Here is a 26,728-nt window from a genome sequence, read left to right on the forward strand (position 1 = left end):
AAAGGAAAGATAAAATGAGCTCATTTTAATTGTATTAAAAGTAGTTGTCAATCACCCCAACATAGTGATCTCGCTCTTTTTTTTTCTTCCTCATTTAAATGAAATCAGAATCTTAGAGCATTTTGAAACTTTTCTAAAGCATGAGGGAGGCTGCTTTGCCAATTTACTTTCATTTAGGAGTAATTTTTAAATTTTCTGTTACATTTGTAAACTTAGAATTTTAAAAACTACTGCCTGACGTGATATTTTTATCATTTTTGTCTCAATATTTTGGATACCACATTTTTCATCTTGACATTATAATATTTTAAAAATTATTCTGAATTTGATATTTACTGGGAAAAAATACCCACCAGCAGAGACCATCATTATCTTGTTGATAAGACATGTTTGAGGTAGTGTTCAATTTGCTGAATATGTATTTGATAGATTAGTCAGTCCCATTGACTGAGCCCTACATGTGAATAGAAAAAAGACATCCTGATGATTATGGGTAAGGTCAGTAACAAGGAAGGGAGATGGCACAGTAGATAGAGTGATTGCCATACAAACATGAGGGGCCCCGTTTGAACCCCCAGAAGCCATGTAAAAAGCAGGATCTGGTAGCACATGCCTGTAATCCCAGCCCTGAGCGGCAGAGAAAAGAGGATGCCTGGAGCTCCAAGCCAGGCTAGCCAAATAGTGAACTCCAGGCCACAGAGAGATCCTGTCTCAAACACTAAGGTGGAAGAGCTGTGTGTGATAGTGAACACCTTACATCCTAGCACTGAGGAGGCAAAGACAGATGGATCTCTGTGAGTTCAGTGCCAGCCTTGTCTCCACAGCAAGTTCCGAGCCAGCCAGAGCTACTGTGTGAAACCCTGTCGCCCACCCCCCACCCCCCAAAAGTAGAGGGGATATAACTCGATGGCTCGATGGTCAGATGCCTGCCTGGCGAGTGTCGGTCAGACTTTGTCCCTAATACTGAACTTTTAAATAAAAGGGAGGGAGTAGGGGCAACTGAGAAATGTACTCGGTGTCAACTTCTGGCTTCCACATACACACACACTTGCTTACACACAAGTACACACACACACACACACACACACACACACGAACAAGGATTAATATCAGGATACTTATATATATTATACATATATAAATATCCTGAGATATATATGTAGATATATATCTACATATATATTTTAGCAATTTCCTCAGTTCTGTAGCTCAGCAACTAGCAATAATCTCATTTGCTCCCTTCAGTCATTCTCTGTCAGACACACCCTTTTAGAGCTGCCCTCCACTGACTGTTAGATCTGAAAGCAGTGGTCCAGTCGCCATTCTTGCCCTCCCCTGTTTTCAGAAGCCTATTTTGAATTTCAAGGTTGCCAGCTCTCCAGCCCTCAAGCCCCCATGCCCTTAGGTGATGTTGCATCATATTCAGAAGACATTTAATGTGTAGCTGCTGTATACCAGACTCCCTTGTAGACAGTGTGTCTGCAGCTCAGTGTTTGTTAAGATGGTTGGTAGATTTGATTGATACTAACTGTACTAGAGAGTTAGCACTATAATTAGAATTTTCTGAAAAGCTCGTGTGGGGCTTGGAGAAATGGTTCAGCAATTAAAATCACTGGCTATTCTTCTAGAGGACCTGGGTTCAATTCCCAGCATCCTCGTGGTGGCTCATAATCATGTGAAACTGCAGTTCGAAGGGATCCAACTCCCTCTTCAGACCTCTGCAGGCACCAGGCATGCTTGTGGTTCACCTACACCCATGCAGGCAAAACACCCATACACATAAAAATAAACAAAATCTTTAAGAAAAAGGGCTCTGTGTTTATTTCATTGATTGTAGAATGTTTTCATGCCTTGTGGAGAGAATGCAGTGTTCTGTGTACTCAGGAATATGATTCTGCATACCACATACCAAGTTACCACGAGCCTGGCTTGAACTGACTCTGAGCCCTCTACCATCCTTCTGTAAAAATGTCTAGAGCTGGCGTCTTCCCAATCAGGCTTCCCTTTGCCTCTCCTCACTGCTGTTAGGAAGCTGAGCAGATCGACCTCCAGAGATGTCTCAAGGGGAGACCCTAAGACGTGAGGGAAAAGTGAAGGACCTAACCTGGGAGGCGGTTGAGGACAGTGGAGACAGGCCAGGGGATCTGCTCTCTCATGATGGTGCTAGGAGCTGAAACTCCTTTTCATTATGGTTGCCCATGTTTTGCGCTCTGCCAACAACATTTCTTCCTGTGCTCCCTTTAAGATATTGTGATGCAGCTTCCTTCTTCGTTCCTATTCCCAGCCATTGTTTCATTCCTCCCCTTGTATTTATCCCAGGGAAGTGGGATATGGGACTTGATTGTGAAGTGCTTCTTAGAATTAATCAATAGCACCTTGGGCTTTTCCGGTTTAATTTGTATGTATTTCTCTTGGAAGCTAATACACATCTCTCCAGCATGCAATTCCGTCGTTGTTTGGATGTTGGCAGGTTTCTCTGGGTGGGAGTGGAGGAAGTTGTATTTTTAGCTGTCGTGATTCACTTTGTAAATGTGAACTCACTAGCCTGTTCTCCAGTTGATTTACTGCATATGGAATCAACTCACTCTAAGTACACCCTACAATTTCAGTGGTTTACAAAACCAATAAAAATACAAAATGCTGAAATAAATATTTAAGATTCCTTTTCTGCATCGTGCTAAAGATATGATGAGAATCACTTTTAAAAGAAAGTATTTGCACTTGAGGAATTCAGGTAAAAGTCATGAAGCTATAATTAAAAGCAGAGTTATAAGGGCTAAGTAAAATTGGGGGGAAGGTAATTAAATTTTACTATTTGTCTTATTTCTGTCTTAGATTCACTTGCATGGAGTTAGACGTGATGGAGCACCAAGTACAGCATATGTTGTCACTTTACAATCAATTTCTGTGTTTCAGTTTGGCTTGTCTGCCATGTGGCTGGGGGCCACCACTTACTGAATCAGGGCCCTTCTCAACACAAGGCTGGGGAGAAACTTGGACCAAAGGATTACAGTTCCCCACATGAGGGGCCTCTTGCTGTCTGACTTCTAGATGCATCTCAAGCAGAGATGATTGCCCTTACTCTCTTCCACACATGCTACTTCCCTCACAAAAGCCTTTCCATCGTCTGGGGCCTAAAGGACCAGTTCATTGCTTCTGCGTATTGGCTATGCCTCAGAATTAATGGAGTGGCTACTTCAAATATAGATTACTAAGCTCTCACAGACCTACTAAATCAAACCGTATCTGAGGCCTAGAGAGATGTTCTTTTATTTGTCTGCTCAGCACGTTCTTTGATAGGTGCCTGTCATTGGTTTGGTAGAACCATTGATGTGATGAGGAAAGAACCAGAAATTCTGGAGCCTGTTGGACCTGTGTTCAAATAAACACCTGTGCTTATTGAGCTTGACAGTTGTAGCCTCTTTGGCAAAGATGTTGGAGGAAAGGATTACATGAAGGTTTGGGAAACAGCCAGCTGCTGGATCTGGTCATCTGAAAATGGCCCAGTGGAACAGACAAGTTCCCTGAGTGTGTTAGCCAGCTTTGTGTAGGTTACCATTCTCTGGAGAACAAGCAGGTTTCTCCCTCCCCTCAAGTGAGTTGTCTGTGTTTGATCTGGAACCCTCCATCATTATTGTGCTTAGAATCATTTCAAATAGAGAGTGGGTCACAGTTTCCTGCACATTGAAGCACTTTATCCCATTCCCTGGGAACCCACAGGCCGCTCTGGCCAGGGAAGCAGGTCCACCAACTGCAGATCTTCACATCTCACTCTGCTCCTCCAAATCCAATCCCCCACTCTAATCGCCAGCTCTGTAGCAACCACCTACTGCAGCTTCTCCTTCCTCTCTGCCCCACCTCCAGTCAGTCACACAGATCTTCCCCTCCAAACTTCCCTCCCCTGATTCATTACTTTATCCCAGCCCCCAACCCCAACAGGACCTCCTGGGAACCTTCAGGTCCCTCCAGCCAGTGAAGCAAGTAGCCAACTACAGTTTCTCCCCTCCTCCTCAGCTCCTCCAACCCCGCCCCCAACCCCGTTTCATCTCCAGCTCTGTATCGAACACCTGCTGCAACCTCCTGTTCCCCGTGCCCCCATCACCAGTGGATCGCATAAATCTTCCCCTCCAAACTTCCTTCTTCCCACTCATTGCATTATCCAAGCCCCCAACCCCAACAGGCACTCCCTGGAAACTGACAGACCACACTAACCAGCAAAGCAGGTAGGCTAACTGTACATCTTCAATTCTCCTCCAAATCCAAGCCTCCAGTCTCTTCCCCAGCTCTGGAGCAGACCACCTGCTGCTGCCTCTCCTCACTCACTGCCCCCATTCCAAGGGGAGTAAGCAGGTCCTGGTGAAACATCCTGCTTTCTCCTTCCCATGGATCCCCTTGCCCATCCCTTTCCTAAATGTCAGATTCCAATACCTAAAAACATTTAACCTGGAGCCTGCAGTGGCCACACCTAAGGATCTCAGAAGAATTTCCTACCAGGCAATACACAGCCACTGCACTCTCCTAGGAAACAGAGGGCAACAGAGAGCAAGGAACAAAACACCTACTGAAAAGAAAAAAAAGGCAAAACCAGATATCAGCACCTAGAATTACATTCTTCACCTTTCCAAACGAAGATACGTAGACGCCAGCATAAAAACACAATAAATAACAGCCAGGACAATATGTCTCCACTAGAGCCCAGCAACCCTACCACAGCAGGCCCTGAGTATTGTAACATAGGTGAAGCACATAACAAAAACTTTAAAACAGCCTTTATGAGCATGATAGAAGTCCTTAAAGCTAAATGGATGAGTCCTTTTTAAAAATTATGAAAATATAAGCAAACAGTGAAAGGAAGGGAATAAAACAGTTCAAGACTTGAAAGTAGAAATAGAATCAATGAAGAAAACCCAAACTGAGGGAAATCTGGAAATGGAAAGTTTAGGAACTTGAATAGGAACCTCAGAGGCAAGTTTCACCAACAGAGAAAGGGAGGGGGAAAGGAGACTGTCAGACACTGGAGACACGATAGAAGAATAACTTTCAGTCGAAGAAAGTGATAAATGTTAAAAAAAAAACAAAACAGCACAAAACATCTAGGAAATCTGCGACACTATAAAAAGACCAAATCTAAGAATAATAGGAAGAGAGGAAAAAGAAATCCCAGGTCAAAGGCACAGAAAATATTTTCAAAACACTCATAGAAGAAAATTTTCCTAACCTAAAAAAGGAGAAACCTATCAAGGTATAAGATGCATACAGAATACCAAATAGACTAGACCAGAAAAGAAAGTCTCCTTGGCACATAATCAAAACACGAAATGTACAGAACAAAGAGAATATTAAAAGCTGTAAGAGGAAAAGACCAAATAACATCTAAAGACAGACCTTTTAGAATTACTTAATAACTTCTCAGTGGAGACTCTAAAAACCAGAAGGGCTGGACAGAGACTCAGAGGTACCACAGATGCCAGCCATCCCAGTCTACCATATCTTGCAAAACTCTCAATCACCATAGATGGAGAAAATAAAAAACATCCCATTCTCAAATTTAGGTGGTAGGTGGTGGCATGCACCTTCAATCCTAGCACTCAGGAGGCAGAGGCAGGTGATTTCTGTGAGTTCAAGGCCAGCCTGGTCTACAAAGAGAATTCCAGGACAGCTAGGGCTGTTACACAGAGAAACCTTGTCATAGATAGATAGATAGATAGATAGATAGATAGATAGATAGATAGATAGATAGATAGATAGATAGACAGATAGATAGACAGATAGATAGACAGATAGAGACAGATAGATAGATAGATAGATAGATAGATAGATAGATAGATAGATAGATAGATAGATAGATAGAGCCAAATTTAAGCAATCTCTATCTATAAATCTAACCCTACAGAAGGTGCTAGAAGGAACCCCTAACCTAATGAAACACAAGGAATAAGTAATCCCAGACCCGCAATTCAACAGAGGGGAAACATGAGTACACGCCGCAACAACAAAATGACAGGAACCAACATGAACTACTCCTTGACATCTCTCGTTATCAGTGTTCTCAATTCCCCAGTAAAAAGCCACAGACTAACAGAATGAATGAGGAAACAGGATCCGTCCTTGTGCTGCATCCAAGAAGCACCCCTTAACATCAAGGATAGATATCACCTGGGGGTAAAAGGATGGAAGACGATATGGCAAGTAAATGAACCTAAGAAACAAGCTGGTGTGGCCATTTTAATATCTGATAAAAACAGACTTCAAACCAAAACTAATCAGAAAAGATAGGGAAGGACACTACATACACATCAAAAGAAAAATCTTCCAAAAGAATATTACAATTTTTAAAATCTGTTTAACAAACACAAGGGCTTCCTACTTTGTAAAAGAAACACTACTACAGCTTAAATGACATATTGAGCCTCATACACTGATAGAGGGAGACTTCAATACCCCACCCTCACCAGACAAAAACTAAACAGAAATGCTAGAGCTAAAAAACTCTAATAATAGCCGGGCGGTGGTGGTGCACGCCTTTAATCCCAGCACTCAGGAGGCAGAGGCAGGCGGATCTCTGTGAGTTCGAGGCCATCCTGGTCTCCAAAATGAGTTCCAGGAAAGGTGCAAAGCTACACAGAGAAACCCTGTCTCGAAAAACCAAAAAATAAATAAATAAATAAATAAATAAATAAATAAATAAATAAATAAATAAATAAATAAATCTCTCATAATTAACTAAGTAGACCTACCAGATATTTACAGAACATTTCACCCAAAACACAAAATAATAACTTCTTCTCAGTACCTCATGGAACTTGCTCCAAAATTGACTACATACTTGGACACAAAGCAAATTTCAGCAGATACAAAAATTGATATTATGTATAAACATATAACATCCTGCGTGATCACCCTAGACTAAAGCCGGGTATCAACAACAACAGAAAGCTTACAAACTCATAGAATTTAAACAGGTCTCTACTGAATGAAAAGTGAGTCAAGAAAGAAAGACTTTCTCGAATTAAATGGGAAAAAAATACACAAATACTCAAACTTATAGGACACACGAAGACTGTTCTAAGAGGCAAGTTTTACCAATAAGTGCCAATGTAAAAAGAAAAAGAAAGTGGTGAGATCTCATACTAACAGCACATCTGAAACTCTCCAACAAAGAGAAGAAAAGAAATGACACCCAAAAGGAATAGACAGCAAGAAATAATCAAACTCCAGGCTGAAATCAGTAAAATATAAACAAACAAAAACAGAATACAAAACGTTGATGAGACAGAGTTGGTCCTTTGAGAAAATCAGTAAGATTGACAAACCCTGATCCAAATTAAAAGGCGGAGAAAGCAGTTCCAAATTAACAAAATCAGAAATGAAAAGGGGGACATAACAACAGACACTGAGGAAATCCAGAGAATCATAAGGACATACTTGAAAAACCTGTACTCCACCAAACTGGAAAAATCTAAAAGAAATGGAGGATCAAGTGAGGATGGGGTGGCGGAGGGGAACAAGGGAAGGAATACAGGAAGAGACAGCTAAAATTAAGGACCACTTCAGGGGTAGTATGGAAATCTAATACAGTGGAAGCTTCCTAAAATATATATATATGTGAAGGCAATCTAAATGAAATTGCCATATAATGGAGGAGACAGAGCCCCAACTGGCCATCTCTCTTGTCACCAAATGAAGCTTCAAGTCCCGGGATTGGGTTACATGATTGAGTTGTTGGGGCCAAAGAGAATTCCTGACCAACCCAGGCTGTTACCGAAACGCTAGGTTGCTCTCTACAAATGGAGGGCCAGGTTCCATTGCTGGAGATAACACCTACACTAGTCATTGAACTTGGAGACGTCAAGCTGGTGCCTACGTGGAGCCTTCATTCCTCTGTGCTAGCATCTTTGCCACAGGAAGGTACTCTGCACACTACCAAAGGAGATATGTAAACACCAACCCGGCCACAGACCCTTTGATCTACAGTGGTATCCTGCCTGTAAGATATGCTAGTGCAGTGGTGGTACAAAGTTTGTGGGAGTAGCCAACCAATATCTGATTTTGACTCATTCTAGGAGATGGAAACCATACCTGACACAGCTTGGGTGACCAAGAACCAGAGACTAGACAGCCCAGGGACTTAGGGTAAAAGCAAATATTACTTTTCTAAAGAAACAAACAAGAAAATAGCAATAAAATGACTCCTAGTGACATTCAGCTATACTCACAGATTATTAGTACTTTGCTCAGCTATTAACAGAGAAGCTTCCTCTTGGCAGCAGATGGGAACAAATACAGAGACCCTCAGTCAAGTATTATGCAGAGAATGAGAGACCTTAGAATACTCAACCCTAAATGGGATGTCTCCATCACATTCCTCCCCGTGGGGCTCAGGGAACCCTGTAGAAAAGGAGACAGAAAGCGTGTAAAAGCCAGAGGAAATGGAGAACACCAAGAAAACAAGGCCCTCTAAATCAACATGAGCAAAAGCTCTTATGAACTCACAGAGACTGGAGCAGCCTGCTCTGGGTCTGCAACAGGTCCTCTGCATATATTTTATGACTTATAGTTGAGTGTTTCTATGGGATTCCTGAAGTGTGCAGACGAGTGGGTCTCTGTTTCTTGTGCCTTTTCTTGGTCTCTTTTCCTCAATTTGTTTGTGCGATTCCAGTGTGTTAGCTTTTGTTTTATCTTATTATAACATGTCTGTTATTATCCCTTAGAAGCCTGTTTGTTTTTTAATGAAAGACAGAAGGAGAGTGGATTTGGATGGGAGGGAGGTGGGGAAGAATTTCGAGGAGGAGAGGGAAGGGAAACTGTTATTGAGATACATTATGTGAGGGGGAAAATTTTTCAAGAAAGGGGAAGAGAAAGCCCTGTGTGCCGTGCTGGGGGCCTGTGTCAGGTGCGGTGGAGACAGGGGAGCCCCGTTTGCCGTGCTGGGGCCTATGTTGGGTGCGGGGGAGATGGGAGCCCTGTGTGCCGTGCTGGGACCTGGGGGTGGGGGAGACGGGAGCCCTGTGTGCCCTGCTGGGGCCTGGGGGTGGGGGAGACGGGAGACCTGTATGCTGTGCTGGGGCCTATGTTGTGGGGGAGAGACATGGGAGCCCTGTGTGCTGTGCTGGGGCCTATGTCAGGGGGAGGGACATGGGAGCCCTGTGTGCCGTGCTGGGGCCTATGTCGGGGGGGGGGGGGGGGGGAGAGGAGCCCTATGTGCTGTGCTGGGGCCTATGATTTTGGGTCTGTGAGTAGATTTTTTTTTAGCATTCTCACACACCAAGTAAGCACTCCTGTGAGCTGTATCCCTGTCCCGGTATCTGAGCCTTTCAATGAGAGTTTGTTTCCTTCTGCTTCACTTGTGAAAAACAATGAAGAGTCTTTGAATTAGAAGGGACCTACAAACCCACCTTCCTCAGCCCAGCGCTCCAGTTCCATCTCAGTCTCTTATTCATGGCAGTAGATGCTAGACTTAGCCATCCCCAATGGCTCCAGTTCCATCTCAGTCTCTGCTCAGAATCCTACTAGACAAATGAAGGCATTTAGACACAAACCTACACTCTCCTCGCCCTCCCTCTAAATCTTTTGAGAGGAATTTTCTCTACCACCAAAGGCTTCTTTGATCAGAAGCGAATATCATTGCAGACTTAGATAAATTGAAGAAGTCATGATTAAGCTTATTAACTAAAACAAAACATAAAGTGTATTTGTTGCTTATTAAGTCCTTTTATGAGACAAGTTCTGGACCAGTGTATTTTGTATTCATTAATTCCATGTGTCTCTCTTATTAAGCCTTATAGCTATGCTATAGAGTAGACATTATTATTTTTATTTTAATCATAAGAGAGCTGACACCCTGCAAGGTCAGAGAGCCAGTAAATGGCTGAGCTGGGCATCTAATCTGAGCCTGACTCCAAGGGCAGTCTTCAGCAATTAATGACATTAGACCATGATTTAGGCGAAGGCTCCTAAAATTTGGAATTAAATATTAATTAAAGCCATGAACTTTCTCCTGTATAACTGCACATATGTAAAACTTTTCATGTTTCAGAAGGCCCAGAGACTCTCCAGCACAGGCTCCCAAGGATATTCTCCCCAGTGAGTCTACATACTTTAGATGGAGCCCGATGGTAGAGATTAAACAATAACTGCAGGTACATATTCGCCACATGTTTCTGGAGTGTTCATTTAGCACTGTGGATTGAAATAGAAAGGAATGATCTAATCTGATAAAGTTGACACGTGTCCCATTGGATTTAACCACCGTAGCAATGGGGAATTCAAGCTATTCCTTTTGAATGGATAGAGACACTAACTAGTTTTTTGGACTCCCTCTTATTTGGAAATTATACAGTAGTACTCATACTTAGTTGTAAAGATAAGAACAATAATGAAAGTTTCAAATACAAGGCTTTGAGATCATCTAAGGTTGCAACCCTCACACCCACAGCTGAAGAAGAGGGCCCGGAAAAGCCCTGCAACCCAGCCAGGATCACACAAGCAATACTATCAGGGGCAAGCCTGGAAGCTTCGCGAAGGCCTCCTGTGCTTCCCTTACCCCGCTGGACTTCTCCAGGTCTCAGCTTGCATAGCCAAACCACCAACTGCGCATCTGGATTTCCTTCCTTCCCAGGTGCCTTTGACTGCTCATTGGAAAATCAAACAATAACGAGAGCTCTAACACAGATATTTGTGTCGACTGTAAAGGTTTAGAGAGAAACTGTGAAACCTCGACCTTCGAGAACAGCCCTGAGCTGTGGTGCCACGGTGTAATAGGGGGGAAGCAGCTTGTTGGGCAGGGCTGGAGTTTTCATGCAGTGTCAAAAGTGGAGTAAACTCACAGATTTGACATTCGTCTACCAGCATGCATCACGCTCCCCACTGTGTGTAAGGTCCCATGCTTGGCATCTGGAGCACAGAGGCACATGTTACCCCATCCCTCACGAAGTTCTCAGTTACTGGAGAAACTGGCGACAAACCCAGGCTATGGCCTCAGCACAGGTTGGGGCCCTCTTCCTCAGAATATTGATTTCTTATGTCTCAGGAGGCTTTCCCCACAGAGAAAAATATTTTAAGTTTGTATTAGCCAGAACAGTATTGGTCAGAATGTAGTTTTCCCTTCAAATGGGATTCCTCTCCCAGTAGTGGTCATGGATTGTAACCAGGCTAATTAAGGAATAGGAGCCTGTTTTCTCTCATGTGGCCAGTAATTACTAGCCCTGGCTAGTAATTGTCAAGGGTATATCCAGTTATCTGAAGAGAGGGGGAAAAGGGGAGGGTCTAAAAATAAAGGTAAGTGTGACTTGCCATAATTTATAAACAAAATTCTGATAAAATCCTAAACACCACTGTACCATGCCAGTGGTGTGGCCAAAGCCAACCCCCAGATGATGCCAGAGCTCCAAGAAGCTGGGGGCCCTTGCCTTAGATTAGCAAGAACATGCAGCACAGGTGTTTACAGTTTCCCAGACGACGGGTATAACTGCATTGTAATACCTGTAACTCCTCCCTCCTAAATCATGGTTCCCTCGATTAACTAATAACTCACGGTTCTGCTGTCACTGTACAATGATTTTCTGTGCTGAGCTGTACAATGTTAATGACATTTCTGGATCTTGAGGCTTTTAGGACATTTTAGGCTGCAAAGAACTTTTTTAAGAGAAGGAGAGAAGGGGCAGCAGGTACTGATAGCAACTAACATATGCAGGGTTTTTTCTTCTTCCTTTGGTGATGTTGGCATGCACTAAAACACAAATTGCATGGTTGAAAGCAGCCAAAACTCTTGATGGCTTTAGTGAATGAAATAAATTATTATACAGGTATTTCACTCAGGTGGCATTTCATCATCAAATAACAATAAATACAATTGCCATTTCCCATAAGACTGTTCTCTTGAGCCAAGGGCTTGAGGAAGAAAATAAAACATGCCTTGTTCCACACACAGCATTGTGCTAAACATTTATTTATTACACTAGAAAAAAGAAGAGGCCTACCAGCCAGGCTGGTGACCAGAAAGCATGTCGTCGAGTCAGATCATCCCAGGTTATCTCTACTCTTCCTCCTTACTAAGGATGGTGGGCAGGTGGAGATGAAGTTTTAGAATCCAAGTGTCTTCTGTGCCATTCAGTGGGATTCACTGCAGGATCTCCTCTGGCGCTCAGGCCATTACAGCGCTCGTGACCTGTGAGCAGCTGCGAACGTTTTTTCTTTTTAAGACTGTATGAAGCTGTGGTTAAATTCTCATTTTCTAAAATAGGTCTAAGTATGGGGAGAGCCAAAATTAGGTGCACTTTCCTTGGTAGAAATCAGACTACAAATTGTACACTGTGCTTGTAAAGATGATTAAGGCAGTCCAGCCGCACTCCAGCAGTTGGGCAGATTAATTGGAGCATGCAGATTTGTGTAAAAACATATGCTGGGATTGGGGAAGACTTTTTCTTTTTAATGCTATTTAAAAGGTTTTTTTTTTTTTTTTACAAGTTCTTGTGTGTAATTTTCACATTTCTAATTCTCTCCTAAAAGTCTAAGATAAATTCAAATAGGCGAGGGAACTAATATGGAAGGACTTTGTCACAATGAAAACGTGCGTTTCTCCCAGTCAGTGACGGCCTTTTTCATTGACTAGGCCCCAAAGTGTTCATTATTTTGAAATGATTGCATGATGAAACTAGCAGCACTTGTTTAAACAGAGCACGGGCCCAGCAGCAAGCGTGGCTGCTTCGGAGCCACGGTGCACGTGAGCACATAGGGAACACTTGGGAAATATAAGTTGGAATTTGTAAATGGATTCAAAATAACTCTCATGCGGTTAGAGGAAAGATTTGTGATAAACTATGCAAAGTGCCTGCCAGGGTATTGAGGGCTTCCTGGATGGTAGAGAGGCGGAGGCGGAGCCAGGGCCTCCCAGTGAAGAGGGGCAGTGGTGGCCACGTGGGTGGTGGTTAGCGGTGACAACTAGACACTCAAGCCAGTTGTTTCCTTAAAAATAAATAAATAAGTAAATAAATAAAATAAAAAAAAAAAGACATTGGAATCCAGCAAAAGGCTTTTGCTTGAAACTCTTGTAAAATCCTTTACTCTAGAGCTAGAATGCAGTTTGCGCAGACTGAATATAAAAAACTTAATGAGTCTTTGTGTCCTTGTTTACTTAAGAATGTGTCCGCTCAGAATTTTCCTGCTGTCCTTATTACGCTTGCTTTACGTCAAGGAAGAACAATTGATCTCATTAGGAGGATAAACTCTCCGCTCCTTCTCAGAGATTTCTTTGTGGGGATGTAGGTAGATCTTATCTTAAATAATGCATATATGTTGAATTATCTCACCTCTCCTTTCAGCTCTGCTGAAACAAATCCCCCCTTTTCTCAGTTTCTCTGTGTGCGTGACAACTGCCCTCCTCTTTGCTAATTTTTTCTTCAGTACTATAAACATAATTGTTGCATCTGGGGAATCTTGCTGGAATAGGCAAGAGTTCAGTTCCCTGTGGGCACCACCTTTAAGAAAATTCCCCCGCTGATTTCATGGTTCTATGTGTCTGTCTGTCTGTCTGTCTGTCCGTGTCTCTGTGTGACTCTCTCTACCCAAGTAAAACCACCAGGTGCTGTTAACTCAAGCGATAGCTCAATAGGGCCGCAAGGAAAGGGTTATCTTTCTGAATGAGCTATGGGCTGATCTCAGGTGCCAGGCGAGCTGCCTCTGTGAAGGTTTAGTTTGCTGTACAGATTGAATTTTGTGGTTCTTATTTCTGTGTATTTCTGACAAGGGCGTGAATGATTAACACTTATTACTAGAGGAAGTTCTAAGCTGTAAAGTCAGCTGGAGAAAATACCCACGGGTCAGTCACAAACACTTGGGTCCCCCCTGTAATAAAATTATACGGCAGTGGGTTAGAAGAGGCCCTGAGCAGTGTGACAACAAATTCAAACATCTATTTGCTGCACTTCTGGTTTTGCTTGACTTGGCTTGATTTTGTTGTGATTGTTCATTTGTTTGTTTGTTTGTTTGTTTGTTTGTTTGTTTGTTTGAGACTGTGTCTCCCTATGTAGCCCAAGATGGCCTGAAACTTTCACTTCTGCTGCCACAGCCACCCCAGTACTGGGATTACACAAGCATGCAGCACCCCACCCAGCTGAACCTTCCGGTTAACTCAAAGGCAAAGTTGGGCAATCCACACACTTGGATCCACCAAGCTTCAGTTTTTCTCCTGAAGCCCAGACATGTGTTTCATTCAGGATGACTGACATTTCAGGGAGCATGTGACTTAGTAACCAAGGGAGCTGGGGAGTCACGTGTCAAAGCCCAGGTGAGGCCAGGTGCACAGGACTCTACGAATACAGTCCACAGATACGTACATTCACATATTCATCTCGAGCAAAGAAGAGCTACTGGTCGCAGCCAGAGCTGGCGATTGGTCTTGGGACTTTTCTCCACATCACAACTTGAAAACTAGCTCTCTAGTGACCTGTGGAAATACTGTTCCTGTTACCTTGTGCAGATAACTAATTGGAAGCTAAGGAACCCTCAGGAGCTCGAATACTTTCTTGTAGAATGAACTGGTAGTGAAGCTATAATTCTTGAACGCAAGATTTATTGTAAGTGAGAAAGCACTGGCCCAAAATTTAATTTACCTCACTATTTCTTACAACTTGTTAGTTTGACACCACTACACCAAGAAGATGGCCAAAGCCACACGGCTCAGTGGTAGCCAGATATTTTCAGAGCCGTGGTCAGTATTTTAAGAATCCTCCCTCACTCAATTAAGATCAATAAGTAACAGCAAATGCAAGGATATAGAGCCCATTTGATTGAAAATAAATCTCATTAATTCTGACTTCCCATACATTTCCATAGTTAAACATTGTCAGTGTTCATGAGAAAAAAAATTAGAATGAGACAAATGGGAATATTACAAAAAGCATTCATATCCTTAATGTGAAGTTGGTTGTTAATGAGAGTTCAAGGCAACAAAGCTGAAAATCCGTATTTTAAGATAACTTTTTATTCCGTTACATACACCCCATTTCTCAGTCCTATGAATATAGAACACCGTTGCCATAGTAAATAACTGCTGCAAATCCGGTTACATTCCTGATGTCTTCCTAACTCTGTTTATTAAGAATGTAATTTGTCTTTCTATTTAAATAATTATTTCTGAAATCACCGTAGGTCTCTAAACCTTAAAAACTGTATTTTTTTTTTTTTATTCATCGTCCACTATGCTTGTCATTTGTGTCCCTACCCCAGCAGCCACCTCTCACAGTGGCAGGTCCTTGATTTGTGTCATCGTCTACCCTTCTGCTTATGTCTGTGGACACAGCTTCCATCAGGCCAGCTGTTTCCATCAGGCCGGCTGCTGGATGAGATGTGAGGCCTGATCCTCAGCACAGAGGACATCCTGTTCCAGCCTGCTCTGTTGTCTCCGGAGCCTGGCTTCTCTGTAACCAGATATCCTCAGAGCCTTTGTCTCTGCTTCCCTGGGTATCAGCAGCCCTCCCCACCCCCTCCATGGGCTGCAGTACCTCTCGTTGACAGACAGACCCCATAGAGATGTCTTGATCCTTGTCGTCCACTGTGGCACTGTTAATGGTACTCTGACTCCCGAGACCCCTCCCTTTCCTGCTTCCACCCACCAGTGTCTCTCTGAGTCATCCTCATGATTCTCCTTCCTTCCTCTGCTGCTGACATCCTGGGCTGTTGCTGGGATTTTGTACTCGTAACCTACATTTGCATTTGCATTAACAAAGATACTATACTTTAAATAATGGTCCAAAGACACAAGGAACCCTTTTCTGCCATTCCAGTGCAAGAATCCTTTCCTTCCATAGTCTACCATTTAGGAATCTGGGGCCGGGAGTGGTGGTGCACACCTTTAATCCTAGCACTGGGGAAGCAGAGGCAGGTGGATTTCTGTGAGTTCAAGGCCAGCCTGGTCTACAGAGTGAGTTCCAGGACAGCCAAGACTGAGAAACCCTGTCTAAAAAAAAAAAAAAAAAAAAAAAAAGATCTGGGGTGTCTGCTCTATTTTTTAGATGGTTAACCACTTTTGTCATTGAATACCTGATTATATCCAGCATAGTCTAAAGACTGTAGTGGATATACTGAACACCCCCCCAGTCAGCTTCCTTAACTAGTGTTAGTTAAGTTGAGATGTTCTTAGAGTACACATAGCTGTACATTTATTAATTTGGAAACATAGTCTGCTCTGCCATCTTAAGGCTTCATTCCCATTGCTTCAAAATGTTGTGGGTCCTTTTGTTTGACTTTCCTTCCCAACATATAGGAATCATAACAAAACTACAAGCCATTGATTGGTACATTATAATATCGACGGTCCTGATAAGGAACTATGTGGATGCACACTTTTTTTAAATTATGGAACTTAGAGTTGTAAATTGGACTGACCACAATCTTATGTCTTTCCTTCACCCAAAAAGACAAATCTTTGCCCCATGATTAAGGAGATGAGTATAATGGTGATCATAAATTTGAATAAAATATAAGTCACATATAATTTTAAAAAGAAAACTTAAAAACTATTAAGTAGTCTGTCCTGACAGATAAAAATTACTGCAGCCTTGGATGGTTTCAAATGCCTAGCCAAAAACCAACTTAGAGTTTGAAGGTGTGTCTGTGGCCGGATCCACAGTGAAGAGGAGGGTGATGGTATCTTGGTGGGAAATACCTTGATCAGTTTCCAAGCATATTTATGCTCAAATTTGTTGTAGTGTGGCTTAGCAGATGTCAGATTTGCTGCATTTAAGCAACCTGAGTAAGAATAATAAAATTTCAGATCTCGTTCTAGAAACTGAGGTGTAAACTGCAAAGCTTTTGGTTTCGTTCTGACACAACTGAAAGACTTACCAATGAAGCAGGGTCTGAGGGGCGGTGGGGTCACCCCACCTCCCAGGGTTCCCTGGGTCCCTGGGTAAGCCATCAATGCCGGTGTCCGCCCTCCACTGTTTCCCATCAGTCTGGGGGACTCAGCCTCTCTAGTTCTGTCATCCTCCCAAACAACATGTCAGTGTCTCCTAGTGACTGTTTTCAGAGAAAGGGTTGTACACACACACACACACACACACACACACACACACACACACACACACACGGCGAATTGAAAGTGCAAAACCATTTTCTTAAACTAATAATGTCTAGTCCTTTGGTGAATAAATATAGAAACTTTTTAATAAACTTAATCAGATTATGATAAGCCCTTGGAAAATCAGGATAGAACGAGAAAATCTGTGCCCTGAATCTTTAGAAGTTTTTAAAATTTCGAGTCATGTATCTAATCAAAATGAAGACATAAAATGGAAGCTTTTGCCGCTGTAGTATTTCCAACTGTGTGTTTTTCAAAGGTTTATGTTTCGTTTTAATGAAGTATATAGCTGTGCGTCTGTGTTGGGGTTCGTGCACAGCAGTGCAGTACCAGTGGAGGGCAGGAGAGGATGCTTGACCCCCTGAAGCTGGAGTCACAGTACTTGTAAGCGCCTCAAAGTAGATACTGAAAACCAAACTGAGGCCCGCTCTGCTCCTAACCCCTGAGCCAGCTCGTCAGTCCCATAACTACACATTTTTTATTGTTGAATTAGTAATATTAATCTTATCAAATTAAGTGAAATTTAATAAAGAAGCAAGCCCCTGTGCTAACCAGTTTTCAAAGTATGACAGAGTTTGAATATCATACCCTGACCATAAAAGGCTTTTCTGTGTACAAAGTACCCTTCCCCTTCCTACACATACCTCTCCCATCCTCTCTGAATTGTCAAGGTCCCAGAGGGGCAGCGACTGCCTGAAGGCATCAGAATTGAGAGGCTGCAGAACTGGCATGGCGATGGTTGGTCCTGCCGAAGGCACATCCATTCTAGAGCCCGTGTGTAATCATCAGTGACTTGAAAGAACTGTCCTTCCAAATGGCACCTGTTAGTCTGCTTCAGTCAAACTAATGCTTGGTCCATAAATAAGCCTAAAAGGCATTAAGAATGTGTCGGGAGCTCTGGGTGATTGATCTGTGTAGCGTCTATCATGAAAATAGACCAAAGGCACAAGGGTTTCTTCCCTGTGGAAATCATGGTGGTAAATTGCCATCCGTGTCCCTGTTCCGGGCCTTGCTGATCAAATTGTGGATGTAACAGCTTCACAGACTGAACTTTCAGTCTCTTGAGATCTTCAGCATCTTTCCTCAGAGTAGAAATACAACTGTGCCTTGCTCTGCGGCCTCATGAATGGGCTCTCACAGGGGATAGCACTGCTTTCAGCCTTTCCCAACCCTGACTTCTAAGGCTTGCTTCTGTCCAAAAGGCTAGCTAGAAATGCTTTTGTGTTCGCTTGAAAGGTAAGGGAGGAGTGCCAGTGTGGGGGCATAATGTGCCATCAAGGTGGAGGGAGCAGATTTAAGCTAACAGGGAAAAGTCCCAGACCTATTTTCCTGTGAAAGTTTGCTAGCAAAGTCCTTGGGCAATTTTTAACCCACCTAGCCTCCCCTGTGTGTGCCACAGGGTTCAAAAGCAGGCTAGACTAACAGAGCAGCTGGGCAGAGGTGCCCTGCGTTACTGTTCTGTCTGCCCTTCAGCTGTTCAACAAACACTTGGCCATGCTCCACCAAGTTCCAGTACTGGTGGAGACAGGGTTCCTCCTTCATAGAGCACACTGCCTAGTGAGAATAGAAACGTGAAACACAGGTAAACCTGTAACAGTAACCTCTTCTGAACTCGACATTAATAGAGCGGTCACCTTCTCGTTTTGTGTCTGAATCCCATAGAATCACAAATCCTGTAACTCCAAGGAAAGTCCATACATCCACATCGGTTTTATTTTACCATATATCTACATTTAATATTTTCAATGAAAGCTATACAGTTATTGTTATTGGAAGGCTTTAGACACATTAGGAGTTTAAACTTTTTCATATTTAATATGCAGTGAGTATCTAGACTCACCCAACTGTCCTAACTAGCTGGTCATATTTGTTTCTTATAATCAAAATGCATTGTATGCATGTATGAAATGCTCAAGGAATTAATAAAAATATTTTTAAAGCAATAATGGATCTATTTTGCAATACTTTTTATAATGGACAGAGAACGTGAAGTTTCTCTGCCTTTGGTATTAATTTTATGCTATTTAGTTTCACTGGTTGGACAAGGGCAGCAGCCAAGCCAACAACCACACTAGAAACAAAGGTCTTTTGCAAGCACAAGACACTCGCCAGTTACTTCTGATATCAGCCTGCCTTGGCCTCAGCCCAGCCTGTTAGTTCAAACCCTAAAAATAAACACCTATTAATCAGCTAATGGCAACATGAGTGGACCAGTCCTCTGACTGAAGGACCTAAGGCTAACATCAGTCAGTGGCTGCTCCGGTCACCAAGGATGAGATGGGAAGCAGTCAGGAATGTCTCTGCAAGAAAAAAAAAAAATCTCAAACTTAACAAAATGTTTGAAGTAAGTCCTTGAAGGCTCTCCACATTGATGGTTGGCTTTTCACTTGGCGAAATCCAAGCGCCACCTGAACCTGCTGCTTTGTGGGTTCCATCCTGGAGGCAGCTGGTGAGGTAAAGCTGCAGGTTCCTTCAGTGTCCAGGGCCAGCCCTGCCTTGTCTGACTTTTAATCAAAAAAACAATCAGAAGGGAACTCACGCCTGGAAGTCCTTATCATCATAAAATCCAGCTAATGACTCCTTGTGAAGTTCAATAAAGTTGCCATGTAACTCACTAAAGGAAACTGTTCGTCGTTCACCCCGTGCCCACTGACTTCTCAAGGAATACAAATCGGAGGAACCCCGTGGAGCCTCAGGAAACTGTTTATATATACATACTTTGTCTCAACCCCTCAGGAAAATTGAGCCTGCAGTGTAGTTTTCAGGGTTTTTTTTTTGAATGGCAGTCTCTTTTTTTCTGTATGTGGTAGGAGTGGGGAGGAGATAGTTTGTTTTAGTGTATACATTTCTTTAATGTGTTTACCCCCAAATAAGTGAGCTGCAGTAGATACTTTGGCCCCACACAAAGTAAATATTTAACTCAGGGATTCCACACAGAAATGAGCCTGGAGTATTTGGGTTTCAAGCAGGAGGGCTGCCCTCGGGCAGAAAGGGCTGCCAGCTTTCCCCATGTCGGTGATGGGCTCCTTGGCCCTCAGTGAGCCTTCCTCTGGTGTCAGGCCTCCGTCCTCATCAGCCCCGCCCCCGCACACCTGTCCAGCTGTGTTTTCTCAAGTCTCCCCATCTTGCTCTAGTGTTAATCTTGTGTGGTCATCCACATCTGCATCTCTATGCCTTTGCAGTGTCTTCCCTTCTTATCCCCCCTCACCCCTGACTTCGGGACTTTCTCTGAAGACCACCCCACCCCACCCCACCCCTTCTCAGCTCTCCCCGGGGCCTTTCCAGATAGAGTGAAGATTCTTTCTTCTGGCCACAGCATAGATGTTTTTAAATCTCTCTCCCTTTATCATAGTTTCTGAACCTGCCCACACTGCTGGGAGCCCCCAGGAAGGCAGGGTCTATCCTTATGTTTCGGTTCCACCTGGCAACTTCCTTGGGAAGGCGGAAGACCACGCTCTCCCAATTTACAGATGAGGCGACGGGAGCCAGCCAGTGTCTGCCGGTGGGAGGTGGAGTTGGTTCACCTAGGCATGCTGATTGCTTCTGTGCGATCCTTTCTGGTCTCTGTGTGTGATTTTGGAGCATGTCACCCCGACAGCCTCATCTTCCTCCTCTGTCACATCAGAAGAATGCAGTCCAGACCAGCTGTGGCCCTGTACCGCTGTGGAAATAGAGTGAGAGTGATGAAGCACTGTGCCATCAGCAGCCAGTCAGTGGAGCCAGGGTCACCATCCCTCATCCTGTCCTTTGAATGCAGGCAAGCAGGGTTCGGTACTCACTCTGGGTCCTACAACAGTTACTCTGAAAAAGAGGGGTAGGGTTCTGTCTCTGTATTTCTTTCCTGCATTTCTCTGACAGAACAAGTTCATTAGCCTCAAGGAAAAAGGGAGCTTTAGACGTCAGTTCTGGCCACTGAGCTCCCTAAGACCTCACTGTGTCACACCCTCTACCCCAAGGCTATCTTCAATGTCCCAAAAGTTTCCTGTGTTCTGTCAGGGACAGGACTAATCCCAAACTTCAACTATTACTGTTTCTCCAATTATCTGGAGATTTTATTGTTATTTTTAATCTCCCTTCTAGAGACACTAAATAATACTTTTTAAATGCGTCCTTGGACTGCAACACTTGGGAGAGCAGGCCCTGCACCTTGCCTGGGCAGCACAGTAGAGCTGACCCTGTTGGTAGAGGTGTGGGTGAGCCAGCCCCAGTGTTGCGAGCAGGGAAGAGATGCTCCCACCATCAATGCCTGAGGCAGGTGGAGGAGCTGGCCCTGAGGTCATAAGAACAGAAGAGGTAGCTGAGTGGTGGTGGCACATGCCTTTAATCCCAGCACTCAGGAGGCAGAGGCAGGTGGATCTCTGTGAGTTCAAGGCCAGCCTGGTCTATAGAGAGAGTTCCAGGACAGGCTCCAAAGCTACAGAGAAACCCTGTCTCCAGAAAAAAAAAAAAAAAAAAAGAACAGGAAAGCTGGCCCTGCCCCTGGCTCATCGCTGTAAGGGGGTGAACTAGCCAGGGCAATGCTGGAGAACTCACCCTGGTGGCAAATGGGAGAGCTGATGGATTAACCAACCCTGCAACTACCCAGGCCCAGAACCAGGGTTATATGTTGGCCCACCCCAACATCCTCCCCATCTGTGATCTGCTGGAATGGGAGTAGGTGGTGGGGACCCAGGGCTGCAGGATATCCACTACATAAGGTAACAATGAAATGTCCGGTGAGGACCCAGCATCTATGGTACAGCAGAGACCAGGGGCCTTGAACTGGACCAGTGATTCCTTGCAGTAAACACCCGCATGTAAAGATGTGTGGACAAAGGGTTTATTTACTCCCCGACTTACGGTTTCACACACTTCCATGCTGAGATTTTCCCCCTTCTTCCTTTTTTTTCCCCCCAAGATAGTGTTTCTCTGTATAGTTTTAGTACCTGTCCTGGATCTTGTTCTGTAGACCAGGCTGGCCTCCCAAGTGCCGGGATTAAAGGCGTGTGCCACCACTGCCCAGCTACACTTTTTTTCTCTTAAATTTTATTTTGGGTTTTGTTTTTTGTTTTGTTTTTGTTTTTTTGGTGTGGGAGAGCGAGTGGGATCAGGAGGCATGATGTGAAAGACACAAAGAATTTTTAAAAAATGCTTCCTTAGTCTGGTAGAGAGAGCTCAGTCACTAAAGTGCCTGCTCTGCACGCCTGAGACCTGAGTTCAGATCACAAGCACCGGCAGGGAAACCAGGTGCAGCTGTGCACATCTGTAATCCATGCAGTTAGGTAGCAGAAATGCAGACCCCTGAAGCTCATCAGCCAGCCAACCTAGTGAGATCAGTAAGCTACAGGTTCATTGAGAAACTCTGTCTCAACAAATATTAAGTGATCGTGATCGAGAAAGAAAGCTAACGTTGACTTCTGGCCTTTACACACACTTGTATATACACATATGAACAAATACATACAGATGCAAAAAAAAAAAGTAAAAATGTTTTTTGGTTTTATCTAATTATAGCTTTATCACTGTAAGGAACAATACTAAGCATGCTGCCATAAGTGCTTTAAATGTATGATTTTAAGCATATTCATAATATTGTGCAACAGATCTCTCGGACTGTTTTATCTTGACAGTCTGAAACTCTAGCCTCTCCTGCCCATGGCGCCTACCTTTCTGCTTTCTGTGCCTATGATTCTGGCACTGACACGTTGATATCCTTGACATGGGCACAGCCGTGTCAACAACACACATCCACTAGAACTTCAACACACTCTCTGCAGGTGAGCTGTCTTGTGATGCATGACAAGACCTCTTTTGTTTTTTAAGGTTGAATAATATTCTATTGTTGTGTACAAAACTTTCTTTATTCATTCATCTATCTATCAGGATATTTGGGTAGTTTTGTTCCCTTATTTTCAAAGGAACGTTGAAACCATTCATTATTAAGAACTATTAGTGTTGGGAAGACTTCAAAATGCTAACCACAGAAAATGTCCTTTGGATGGTGTGGTAACACTGCAGGACAGCACCTGAGTTTGGTTTGTGTAGTCCTTCCTCGTGTCACTTGGCACCCAAACACAACTAGACATGGTGGTACTGTGTCACCAAAAGCAGGAACCTGCATTTCAATCACTGGCATCGTGGGAGTTCCTCCTGGTCACAGAAAGCAATTCAGCTCTTGTTTTCAAAGGCAGGAACAACTGAGAGAGCTGCCACCTGACTCTGTGGCTCCAGAGCTGAGTAACTGTTCACAGTAGATCTCACAGCTGCTCAACAGCTTGCAAAGGGTGGCAATAAATGTGTACAAGTTCAAGTGTTAAAAGCTAATTTATTCTCATACCTTAACCCCAGGATATACCTTATCAATGGGGAAACTAAGGCACAAAAAGAGTTTTAAAATAAGGCCATAGATGGCCCTTTCTAGCAACCATATTTCATAGAGAAAGGATATATCTACTGTGAAAGCAACCACATTAAAGGCAAGACCCTTACCTTGAGACTGGAAGGGAGAGGGATTTCAAAGCCATGCTTCAAGGATCAGAAGATCTGGGAGAGTCATATCACAGGAGGCAGTGGGATGCAGTTGCTCAGTGAAGGAGCCCTGCATGGGTCGGGGCTAGACTGGCATCTCCTTTGGACAGCATCATGCTTTATCCCCTTACACAGGTAAGCTGTCTGGCCTGTGCTGGCTAGTTGTATGTCAACTTGACAATCTAGAGCAGTGTTTCTCAACCTTCCTAATGCTGTGACCCTTTAATACAGTTTAATTAGTGACTGATGGGGCAGGGCCCATCCCATTGTGAGTGATGCCACCCCAACATGGTGGTCCTGGGTTCTATAAGAAAGCAGGCTGAGCAAGCCATGAGGAGCAAACCAGTAAGCTGCACTCCTCCGTGGCCTCTGCATCAGTTCCTGCCTCCAGGATCCTGCCCTGTTTTGAGTTCCTGTCCTAGCTTCCTTCAGTGACAAATAGTGATGAGAAAGTATGAGCCAAATAAGCCCTTTCCTCCCTGAGTTGCTTTCGGCCGTGGTGTTTCATTGCGGCAATAATAACACGAACTAGGACACCAGCCTTACCACATCTCTGCTGCCTCTAATACCTAGGAGTGCTTCTGCCTGGCAGACTCATTGCAAGGATTAGCTGAGATCACATGTACCCCATATTTAACACAGGACCAGACATAGTAAATGGTTAGTCATTATTAATCCTCTTCATCGTGACTAGTTCAGCACAACTGTATGATGCTTTCTCAGCAAATATGGATGGTTCAGAGAGATACACATGCAGGCAAAATACCCATAAAATAAAAAACAGATTTTAAGTAAAGCTGCTATTTCCAACCCATGGGGCTTTTGTTTTAAATGATACAATGTAAATACAAATCCTAACAAGAATATCTGAGACATATCAAATATTTAATGAGTACTACTGGCTCTTAAGATTATGGTTATGTTTTTATAATTATTGCTGATATCATTTTAGTCAAAGAAATAGTAAAATAGTTTTTATCTTCTCTCAGACCCAAATAAGGCCGGAGCACACTCTGCCTGGGATAGCTGCAGAGGTGTTACACTGCAGCTGTTACACAGAGTAAGGTAGAACACCTTACTCTGGCTGTCTTAGAAAGAAGCAAACAGAAGTTGGTTCCCGGGCTCCTGGAGCCCAGCACTGATGAGTGACTGGCCTTCCTCCTAGGAAGCCCTGCAGTCAGCGTCCTCTGTGTACTCCTGGCTGGCAAACACCTCCGTCTGGAGCGGGACAGTGGACCTTCTCAGCCCTTCACCAGCTCCCCTCTTCACTGCACAATGTCCCTGGCTGCTGGCTTCCTTCTCTGACTCCAGCACTAAGGAATCTTACCAGGTTGCACCTTCCCTGACTTAACTTTACAGCAATAAAATTGACCTTTCAAGTTCACGTTCATAGGGACCTTTTTGCTTGCCTTTTCTTGTTCTTATGTAGGTTTTACCATTTTTATGCATATGACTCTTTGGGGGGAAGACAGGTTAGAAACACATGAAAAGCCTCCTGCCAGCACGGAGAAGCTATGATTCTCTTCCAAGGGGCCCTGTAGAGGGTGGTGGAAGGTTCAGCAGGGTGTGTGGCTGTTGTTTTGAAAAGGGACTGACCTGTGTGACACACGGCTCTGGGATGGTGTTTGTGGTCAAGGGGGGCAAATCCCTGTGACCTACACAGATCTGTTCACTTTAATAGTCAGATATCTCCTCGGTTATCTTAAGCACCTTAAGGTATCTGGAAAGGGAAGGACAAAATAAAACAGGGGCGGGAACAGTAGTACTTCATTTTGAGTGACGTTTTTACAACCTTATCATCTAGATAAAAGCAACTGTAAACCAAAGCCTACCTAAACTGATTGTATTTAAAAGAAGTAAAAGCCACCAGTGCGCAGCAGCAGTAGGCTTCAGGGGTTTTTAAGATTAGGATTCTTTTTTGTTTTATGGTTTGGATTTGTTTGTTCGGTTGTTTGTTTTCTTAACAACAAATTCCCACAAGTCCTTACAGCCAAAGCCTGCCACAGTAGTGCTTCCAGGGACCAGTACTCTTGGTTCTCACAGACCTGAGACCATGACATCATGTCCCCATGACCTCCTACAAAGCACAAGGACCTACTGGCAATCACAGCAGTCAGGCAGGGACAATGTGACCTTAATTCATTGAGGCTCATTTTTTTGCTTGTAAAAGACAGGTTCTCTTCCCTATATGGTAGAGTTATCAGCAAGAGGGTTGTTAGAGGTTTCACTTGGGGAACAGGTGTGCAGGGTCCTACAACAGAGGCATGCATTCTAAGCATCACACTCAACTAAACAAACACCAGCTGAGTCCTGTGTGCCCTGAAATGGGAGTGGCCCTCAGACAGCTCACATTCTAAAAGTGCATGTTTGATAGCTATCAAATATAATTACATGATTGGGGAGGGGGGTGAATTTTTTACTTTCCTTTACCTGATCCTTTTTCTTAGCTTCTGATTGGTTTTTCTCATTTCTAGCATTTTCTTTCATGAATCTGGAAAATGGAATGGTTTTATTTGGGGGGTGGAGTGGGGGCAGGGAGATGATTTGGTTAGCAAAAGAGATTTTCCTTATCATGAAATATTTGCTGTAAAAAGAGACAATTTAACTATCCATTTAGAGCAAATTGGGATCTTGCATACCTGAAGCGTTGTATCACACTTGCTTAATGATAGATTTATAGTGTAAGTGCACATCAGCCTTAATCCCTTAGTTATTTGACTTTGCCAGGGATAAAGATTCTGATTTTTTTTAAAGCAGACTTTTATATATTCAAAACCTATAAATCTCCCAGTGCCTTGAGATAAATGTCTCACTGAACTCTGAGTTACCCTGCGATCTTTAGCGAATTGAGTCAAAGTAAAAGAAACTCCATCTGTCCTATCCCTAACAATAAAAGTCCACCTGAGGGAGGGGGGAACATATTTGGCATAAGCGGTATTTGTGTAATAAACTATTTTCTAGTTAGTAACGCATTTCTAATCTCCAGGGAGTTGGGCAGGAGGACTTAGGAAATAACCCCAGGGTTTACCAGAGCGAGTCAGTGGGCAGGGTGGGCAGCACCGGCCTGGCTGCTGCTTGTCAGCCCCAGCTTTGCCAATCCAGTGATCACTATCCATTATGCCTGTCATATCAATTATGAATTCT

At 43.5% G+C, this 26,728-nt stretch overlaps 1 protein-coding gene across 4 annotated transcripts in view; it reads left to right on the forward strand.

The window, feature by feature from the left end:
* The window catches only part of Cdin1 (CDAN1 interacting nuclease 1), a 216,227-nt gene that overhangs the window by 175,648 nt on the left and 13,851 nt on the right, over positions 1-26,728 (forward strand). Inside the window, exon 11 of one of the 4 annotated variants that reach the window (XM_042275924.2) lies at positions 24,750-25,985. The exons of the other annotated variants lie outside the window; for them this stretch is intronic. Coding sequence (XP_042131858.2) covers positions 24,750-24,930 — 181 coding nt within the window. The 3' untranslated portion in view covers positions 24,931-25,985. Of the gene's footprint in view, positions 1-24,749; positions 25,986-26,728 lie in introns of those variants that run through there. 4 annotated transcript variants of the gene reach the window in all.

Source organism: Peromyscus maniculatus, chromosome 4 (assembly GCF_049852395.1).
Source record: "Peromyscus maniculatus bairdii isolate BWxNUB_F1_BW_parent chromosome 4, HU_Pman_BW_mat_3.1, whole genome shotgun sequence".
Lineage (NCBI taxonomy): Eukaryota > Metazoa > Chordata > Mammalia > Rodentia > Cricetidae > Peromyscus > Peromyscus maniculatus.